Source organism: Cucurbita maxima, unplaced genomic scaffold (assembly GCF_002738345.1).
Source record: "Cucurbita maxima cultivar Rimu unplaced genomic scaffold, Cmax_1.0 Cma_Scf00903, whole genome shotgun sequence".
Taxonomy (NCBI): domain Eukaryota; kingdom Viridiplantae; phylum Streptophyta; class Magnoliopsida; order Cucurbitales; family Cucurbitaceae; genus Cucurbita; species Cucurbita maxima.
In genome coordinates, this window is record NW_019272919.1 from 1 (window position 1) to 9,684 (window position 9,684).

General features: G+C 33.7%; 1 protein-coding gene across 1 annotated transcript; it reads right to left on the bottom strand.

Annotated features, from left to right (window-relative positions):
• Window positions 1-4,219: 4,219 nt before the first annotated feature.
• LOC111475015 (beta-amylase 1, chloroplastic-like) lies at window positions 4,220-6,966 on the bottom strand. The gene is made up of 4 exons (XM_023119764.1): window positions 6,238-6,966; window positions 5,597-5,807; window positions 5,371-5,481; window positions 4,220-5,176 (listed from the first exon to the last, which is right to left on the bottom strand). The coding sequence occupies exons 1-4, from the start codon at window positions 6,840-6,842 to the stop codon at window positions 4,370-4,372; spliced, it is 1,734 nt and encodes a 577-aa protein (XP_022975532.1). The 5' UTR covers window positions 6,843-6,966; the 3' UTR covers window positions 4,220-4,369.
• Between the last annotated feature and the right edge of the window lie 2,718 nt (window positions 6,967-9,684).

Below are 9,684 nucleotides of genomic sequence, written 5' to 3' on the forward strand. Positions count from 1 at the left end.
ATATAAAATTAAATTTTTTAGGTATGTTACTGTTCTAATTTTTTAATTTTATGTTTAATAATTACTTATATTTAAAAAAAATGTCAAATATGTTTCGTACTAATTTGACATAAAATTAAAATTTAAGGACTTATTAAACAAAAAAAACATTAAAATTTTAAGATACCAAAAAAACGTAATTAAAAAATATTTTAAAAGTATTTATAAATCTTGAAATTTTTTAATTTAGATTTTATTAAACACAAAACCAAATATTTAAATAGTTATAATACCATTTTTGAAGTTTACTTTTATTTATGATTACTTCATTTAAGGCTAAATTTATAATTTAATGAAAAATGTTATAAATATAGTAATTATTTTGTTAAGATATTAATGCTTGGTATTATGAAAATTATTAAGTTTGGGAATGGAGATGGCAAGTGAATTAATTATTTAATCTATATTTTTAAAACAAAAAATAAATAATAAATAATTATATTAATTAGTGGTATTGTAGATAATTTTAACAGATTACGAGGGTAATTTTGGAAGTTCGGATATAAGAACGCAGCCTGCTCCAACAATCCCGGCAAAACGCTATCTGTAGGATGAAATCCCAGACGGAAATCAACGGTCCAGATCTTCCCCTGCGCCAACTGGCTACTTTTTTAGCTATAGATTGCTCCAAGATCCTCGGGATGCCTTTTTAGTTGCTTTTTCCTTTTTTATTTTTCGCAAAAGTTCAAAAAATAAAAATGTTAAATTACAAATTTAGTCTTCATTTTTTTAATTAAATTATTGTTCATATAGTCTTAAATATTATAATTAATAAATGTCATTTGCTTATGAATTATCTGACTATTTATGAGATTTAAAAAATAAAAAAAGAAGTTTATTTTCATTAAATTTACAATTTAAATAAAGTAGAATTAAAAAAATTTAAATAAAATATTTAATTCTGCTATCTTTTTGTATGGCCCATTAACCATGGCCATTTATTTCTTTGTTTGTTCTATAGATTTTTTTATTAAATAATATGCTGAAAATAAATATGTTGTCGTTTTTTTTTTTTGGTTTATTTATTTATTTATTTGAAATTATAGTTAGCTAATAATCGATCTAATTTTTTATATAATAATTATTTTGTAATTTAAAAAATAATAACTTCATTTGTTGGAAGAAAAAAATATTAATGGAGAGCCCACAAAATTAAAAAAAAAAAATTGAAATTTTTATATTCACCTAGAGGTAAATTATCAAAATTTACCCAAATTTTTTAGAGATTTAAATTTATTCAAGGTGCGTTTTGATTCGAGTTTCCAACATAGAGATATGTCAGCTTGAACATTTTCAACGGGTATCGTGATATTGACACACTCACAACAAGTTTGAAAACCCAAGACCCATATTCAATTTTGTCTTCGTGACTTACATTTTTCAACCGTGCGGTATCATAATCTTAACACGGTCACGAAAAGTCTGAAAACCCAAGACCCATATTCAATTTTATCTTCGTGACTTACATTTTTCAACCGTGTCGTGCAGCATCATAATCTTAACACAGTCACGACAAGCCTGGAAACCCAAGACCCATATTCAATTTTGTATTTGTGACTCATTTTTTAAATGTGCGACATTATAATCTTAACACAGTCACGACAAGCTTGGAAACCCAATACCCATATTTAATTTTGTCTTCCTGACTACATTTTTCAACCGTGCGGCCATGCATAATCTTACACAGTCACGACAAGCCTGGAAACCCAAGACCCATATTCAATTTTGTCTTTGTGACTCATTTTTTAAATGTGCGACATTATAATCTTAACACAGTCACGACAAGCCTGGAAACCCAATACCCATATTTAATTTTGTCTTCCTGACTACATTTTTCAACCGTGCGACCATGCATAATCTTACACAGTCACGACAAGCCTGGAAATCCAAGACCCATATTCAGTTGTCTCTGTGACTTACATTTTTCAACCGTGCGACATCATAATCTTAACACAATCACAACAAGCTTAGAAACCTGAGACTCATATTCATTATTGGATATATTTCATTACCATTAGTGCTTCAAATTATACTATAGATTGCCCAAAAGGAAACATTTTTATTAAGGTAAAATAATAATAATAGTAATAAAACTAAAATTCAATTCGACTTGTCGTCAATACTTATCCTTGAATCATTAATAATAATAATAATAAATAAAAAAAAAGGTAAAACTCAATTCGACTTGTCGTCATTGAATCCAAGCGTGTTCTTCACAGTGTCTACAGCACCTTGAGCCATATGCATCATTTGCTCTCCCGTCTGCAAATTAGAGTGTCGTTGTCGTTTAATATATAAGATTTAAACCATAGATTTTAAGGCATACAAAAACCAACCTGTTGGAGAAACCCAGAAGTTTCTTGCTTGGTTGCATGGGCAGTAGTAGTAGCTGCCTCATCCCTCGTTTGGTTTGTCGATTCCATTTCCGATCTATTCCATTCTTCTCGGTTACCCTAAGAACCCATTTACATACTCGAAACCTTAGCCCGAGAACGATTCTCGTAAGTAAATAAGAGCTTTTTACGAAACATTATTAGTTAAATTTTTTACTTTGGAGTACACCCATCTAGTTAAAGATGTCCATTTTGCTCGTCTAGAGTGACAGGAGGGAGTGGTTGGAATATTTTTTCCCAGTTAGATAAATGGGGTCAAGGACGGGATCATATTCCTCATTCTCATCCCATCCTGCTTAATATATATACTATGTTTTAGATTCTTTTTAATTGTTAAAGACTATATTGTAATACTAAATAATTACATGGTGTGAACTCGATATCCACAAAAAAAATGAAGAATTATGTCTGGATAGATGGGTGGCGGGATGGAAAAGGTTCCCCATTCTACTTCGTCCAGTAGATATCTCTACATTCAGGACTGTTTACGACACGATTCTTAATAAAATTAAAAATTTAGGTACCTCAGATTGGTCCGCCTCGAATGATAGTTGCATGCTAGACATGTTTTTTTTATTTATTTATTTATTTTTATGATGACTATAATGATTTTGGAGCTAATTTATAGACCAAAATTGGATCTCATTTCTATACGTGGCAGTTTTTGATTGGTGGAAATTTTCTGGCTCAGAAAATGTCATGTTGGCCTACTGAATCTTTCAAATGTGGACGGGTTCAATGTGGGCGTTTGGCCGACACGTCGTATCAAATTTGCCTATATTTGGTATATTCATGTTAAATTTTGATTATAAATAAATAAATCAATCAATTAAATTGAAGTGACCACCACAACTAACTAAATAAAAATTATATATTAAAAAAAAAATTCCTAAAATTCTAAATTTGGTTAATCAACTTAACCATATCTTTATTACATGGGTATACATTAGTCCTTGGGTTAATAAAAAATTTATTGTTTGCTGAGTTGAGTCGAAAAAACAACCCAACATAAACCGAAAGGTTAGGTTGGTTGGAGTTCCCTCCTCTATAGAAGTATTTTAGTAATAGATTCTATAGGAATAGTGCATTAAAATTTTAAATATAATTCAACTAATTACGTTTTTCTTTCAAAACGGTAAAAGTATAAAGACGTGTGGTGCACGTGATGTGGTTTCAATGGAACTCGCACTTAAAACTTCATTGTCCATTGAAGCAATATTAATGATCATAACAATTGAATTTTAAATGTTAAATGTTATTTGATACTTGAAAAATTCCTTAAAAAGGATTAAAACGTCATTTTTAAAAATATTATCATAAGATATTTGAAGGAGATGGATTGTGAGATTTCACAGTCGATTGGAGAGAGAAACGAAACATTATTTGTAGAGGTGCGAAAACATCTCTTTAGTTAAGCTATTTAAAATTATTAGTCTGACAACCATGTGTAATGGACCAAAATAGACAATATTCGCTAACGGTGGGCTTGGACTATTACAAATGGTATTAGAGTTTGGTACCGAGCCAACGAGGTTGGTTGGGCTCCTAAGGGTGGACAGTAAGATCTCCCATTCCGGATGTACATACCTCTCTCTAGCAAACGAGCAAACGAACATATTCAGAGTGACATATTGGATTTTGAATTGAATTCAATTTTAAAAAATATATTTATAATCTCACTGCTCAGCTAAAGTAGCATTTATATTAAAATGCGAAGTGTATTCTTTCCAAGTATTACAACAAATTTCCCATTCATTCAGAAAGGGATAGAAATTACACAGATTTCCAATCTTCCATAGCTACATCACATTAAAAACCAGAGAGCTACAGAAGAAAACACAGAGCAGAGGAAGAACACAGAAGAACACCAGACACCCATTTATTCATCGACTATGGAGAGTATACAACAACAACAACAGTATAATAACCAACCTTCTTCAATGCATGAGAGAAACAGCAGCCTCTTGAACCAGAGGTTGAGTGATATGAACAAAATGCTCAGCTTCCCTCTCTATTTGCTCCCTACACTTATCTGGGTTCTTCCCTTCCTTCATCTTCTTCACAAACGCCACAAATCTCCTCCAATTATCAGCCTCAAACAGCTGGGGATTCATTCTCAGGTACGTGAAAGCACACATCGCAGTCTCCTCTGAATCTCCATCGCCAATGAAAGAGGAAGCTTTCAGGATTTGTTCATGGGCGAATTCATCATAGCGTGGGAGAGCATTTTCGCCTGCCAGAGGGACTTGGGCTTTGTGGGTGGCTAGAGCTACCTGACGGACAAGCTTCTCAGGGGCACAGAGGGCATCCTGTGGCTGCTCATGGTTGCGCATTTCAATGCAGGTGAAGTTGAAGATGGCGCCATGGCGGGCTAGCATTTGAGCAATTGGGAGATAGCCATCACGGTTGCGTGTGTTGTAGTAGCCTGCTGTGAGCTCTGGGGCGTGTGAGCGATGGCCGTAATGCCAATGGATTCCAGCGATCTTCACCGAGATCTTGACGCCGGTGTTATTAAAGGTCAAGGTGGCTGCTGTGAGGATTCTATCGCCATGGTCTAACAGCATTTGGGAGTACCATGAGAGGAAGAACTCGCCATAAGTCGAGTTCCAGCCACCGCCTTCTTTTCGGAAAAATAGGGTGTCTTCTGGCCAGTTGTTGTAGCTTCCGGCGTCTGTTGGGCCTGTGCTTCCCCATTCTGGTTTACCAGAAGCTTCAGCAGCAGCTTTTAGACTACTCAGCATGTACTGCACATACCATTACAAATCTTAAACTAAAACTCACCAAAATTAAGACAAAGTTTGTTGTTCATATACTTAAGATTTGAAACTATCACAAACCTCATGGAAATTTTACACATTCAATTACTACTAAACTAAATCTGGAGAGAAGTTAACAACTATCTCCTATAAATGATGAAGAAGCAGGGAGTTAAAGCTACCTTGTCAAAGCATTGGAAGGCTCCAATCCCTGGAAATCTCCACGTCCCATCTTGCTCGGGGTAGGACGGATAACGAAGCTCACCAGCAGGGCCCATCCCCACTTGGATTTCCTAAACCAAAACAACAAAATCCAGACAGTTCAGCCATAATTCACATCAATCTAATAAGTGATTTCATATTAAGAAGTTGGAGACAAAGCAGAAAGCCATGAACAAGGGTTTTTACCACAATGGTGTCACCAAGAAGGTGCTGGAAATTGTCTTTGAAAGCCCGCATGAAATCTGCATAACACTGGATCGGAGTTCGGCCTTTAAGAACAGGAAGGTTGTCGCATCCCAATGATAAGTACTCATAATTCCTCCTCCCCCATTGATCAGTATACGCCAGATCTGGATCTTTCTGAACTTCTTCCACCGCCCATTTAGGCAAAGGAATACTGCAGCCAAATAAGAAAGACACCATATCATCTCCAAACCTCACCCAAAATCAGCACCAAATTCCAAGCTAAGAACCCGGGGTTTCATAATATATGTTCCGATTCTTAAAGTATTGGTCGTGGTAGCTTCAATTAGTCCCTCCCACTAAGAACATCTCAAACCTATTCAACAATTTTCAGTTAATACTGTCTCCTTCAAAATTGATATATGATGAGACGATAAATTAATCTGATACAAGTGAAACTTTGAAGAAGAGTTTAGCCAGAAGTAAAGTTACTAATTCTTCCGCCAAAATTTGCAGAAATTTCATCATTTCCTCAGTCGAATGCCCAAATATTCAATCTAACGTGAATTATAATCATCCTTAATAGTATTTCCTGTCCGATTGCAATAGAATGAACAGAGGAATAGGAAGGTAAAGGCGCTTACGTGACAGAGTCGCCGACGTTTCCTCCACATTGATGGAAGGACATGACGGCTTGAACCTTGAGACCGTGCTTTTTGGCCATTTCCAAAAGCTCCGCGTAGCCTCCCCAGTTGTACGAGCCAGGCGAGTCCCTCTCTACCAATCCCCACCACACGTCCATCATAATCCCCTCAACTCCAGCATTCTTCAGCGCTTGTAAACTCGCGTTCATCGCCTTCCTCCGCTTCACCGTGTTCCCCATCGTCACGCTGTCCAACGGCATCATCACGTACACCGGCACTCCTCTCTCCTTCCGTCTCTCACCTCCTTCCTTGTTCTCCTCCACCTCTGTCGGAGTCTCCACCTCCGTCGCGAACGCTTGACACGCCACCGACAAATCCGGCCGTTTCCCTCCCAGCACAGGCGATCTGCACGGACTCATCGGCGGCGACAACCCGTCTACTCCATCCGTCCTCTGCACCATGCATCTTAGAGCCGACGCCGGCGACTTCCTCAACACCGTCGTATTCATCGCTGCCGTCACTTCACCGGCTGAATTGCTACTCTTTTCTGAAACCACCGAACTCCCAGCGAGCGCGCCAATCTGATGCGTGATGCTCATAGCCATATCCAACAAAATCAAACGAGAAGACTAAAATCAAATTCAGATTGAAAATCAAAATTCGAATATTCCAATTCCTACGAACAGTTTTAACGAAGAATCTCAAAATCTGTAATGACTTTCTATTTTGTGTAAATGCAATTTGCTACTAGCTAAGTCGGTCGATCCCCTTATATATAGCACTCGGGTCGGATAAAAAAGCAATATTTGATTCAACGCTTAATCTTTCAACACGTGTCGATTATAACACGTGGCGGCATAACATGCCAGTGGAGGATGCGACGGCTACGATCACTCGACGCACGTGAATATGGACGGTGAGATTTTGAATGAAAATGCTAAGAAATCTGCTTTCGAGTTCGGTTTCCTAACGAATCGGTTACCGACACGTGGGTCGTTAACGTGTTACGCGTATTTCGTCTTATTATTATTTTCTTTCTTAATTAGGAAGGCGGAAAAGAAATAAAAGGAGAGAGAGATTTTTATTTAAATAAAATAATAATTATATATTTTTTAATTTATTAATACCTTAGAAATTCAAAAATATTTATATATTATCCTCTTCTCTTTCGGTTTTCCCTTTCGGACCTCCCCAACTAATGTAGTACATCACAATTCACCCTCTTCAGGACCAAAAGAAAGTTTCAACACCCTTATAAATGGTGTTTGGGGGGCCCGTGGTCCACCTTATAAATGGTGTTTGGGGGGCCAACGTCTTTACTGGCGCACCGTCTCCAGATTCACCGCTATCAGATATTGTCCTTTTTGGACTTTTCCTTTCGGAGTTTCTCTCGAGACTTTAAAATGCGTCTTAGTATAAAAATGTTTTCACACCCTTATAAATAGTGTTTTGTTATCCTCCCAACTCAGGTAGAATTTGGTGTGAAACGTGTACAAGGAAGGCCAATGTACGGAAGCTACAAGAGCCACATGATTGCAAAATGACACATTTACCCTTCTTTGGAGGTTTGTGATTTTTTTCTCAATTAAACAAAACCATTCACAACAATCAACGAAAAAAAGTTATAAATTATTTATTTTCTTTTTTAAATTATATTTAGTCCCTAAATTTAAATTATATAATTTACCTAATGATTAAGATGTTTGCCCACATAAGTATGCTTGTTAAATGATTTGACTAAACGAACCAATATTGAAGGTGTTTTTTTTTTATTTTTTTAATATAAATAAAAATTAATGGGATTTTTTAAAAATAGCTGTCACCTAATGGGAAATTGATTTTAAATTTTTAATAATTAATAATATATTGAAAATTTTTAAAATGGTAAGATTAAATTAATAAAAATAAAACCAGTTTTAAATTTGTTTTAAAAGCTGAAATTTATTTAAAATTAATAATATTAAAAAAGTTCGGAGATGATATTTTTTTTTAAATAAAATTAAAGGATATTAATGTTAATTTTAAAATTTTATAGGTATTTTTTAAAACATAAAAAATTATATATGTATTTTTTAAATTTTTAAAAAAATTGGAAAGACATTAATTAACAAATATATATAATTTTTTATAAATATTTTTATTAATTTATTCCCAAAGAATCTTAAAAACTTACGATATATTTTGGAATAATAAAATATTTGGCTTATTCAATGCTCTTGTGATGTCATTGAAGCGAAGTCAAAGTCAACTGGCTCCAATTTCCCAAGGAATTTTAATTACAAATTATATGTAATTACCTTTTAAGTTTAATAATATTGTAAACAATTTATATTGATTTATGGAAATAATTTGTCATAATTTAATAATATGTTTAAATATATATTCCATTGTGTTTTAATGCCATTCAAATTTTAAATATAAAAATTTCTTTAATATAACTCATATACAATAATCATTTTAATATTAAATATAGGCATATATATTATAAGTTCTAATTATATAAATAAATTAATTAATTTTTATTTATTCGATATGACAAATTAACAAGTTATGTCGGTAGATATATCCATTACATATAAATAAATCATTCACGAGTTATTTGTAACTAATTATAAATCTAATTAAAAAAAAAATCTCTCTTGGAGAGGACAATGATTTATATGGAGTAGATAAATAGTCTTCGTCTATATATCACGATATAAACCTCTATAATTATTTTTATTTTTTTATTTTTTAAGTTTAAGGGTATTAATGTACTTTTAAATGTTCGTTGACATTTATTAGATACGAGTAAAATAAGGATTTTTTTTTTTTTTTTACTTTTTGAAAAAATTAAGAATATTGATGAAACTTTTAAAATAATCGAGACAGAAGCGGAAATATAATTCTCGCAATGAGTGAGGTGAGGGCGATAACAATAATATAATCTTTGTCTTTGTCTCGTTTAGTTAATAACAGAAGTATCTTTTCGTTTATTTCCCATTTTCGAATTATCAGGGTTTAGTGTATTCTTTTCTCTATTTTCTATTTAAATTGAATTTTTCAATATGTTCGAGGTAGGTGCTCGTTGTCACGATTATGCTTATACGGAGTATGTTGTGTATGACGCATGTCTTTGTCATGTTAAACCATTTACGTACTTCCATGTTGTATTACTTTTTTTAGTGGACGACTATTCAGCAAAATCATGTTTACTCCTGAGTAGCATCAAAGTTTCCCACCAACTATTGTGCTGTCTGTTACCTACATGTTTACAATTGATTTTCACCTTTTTTTTCTTTCCCACCATGATTTATAAAACATGTTTTTTCTCAAAATGTTGCTCGAGTTTCGATCATATGTAAGAATTATTTGTAAAATATGATTTTTATACAACTGTTCTTCCATTGTTCACGTGTACCGATTTTGCACTATTGTACGATCGTGAGAGAGATAAATGGACATAAA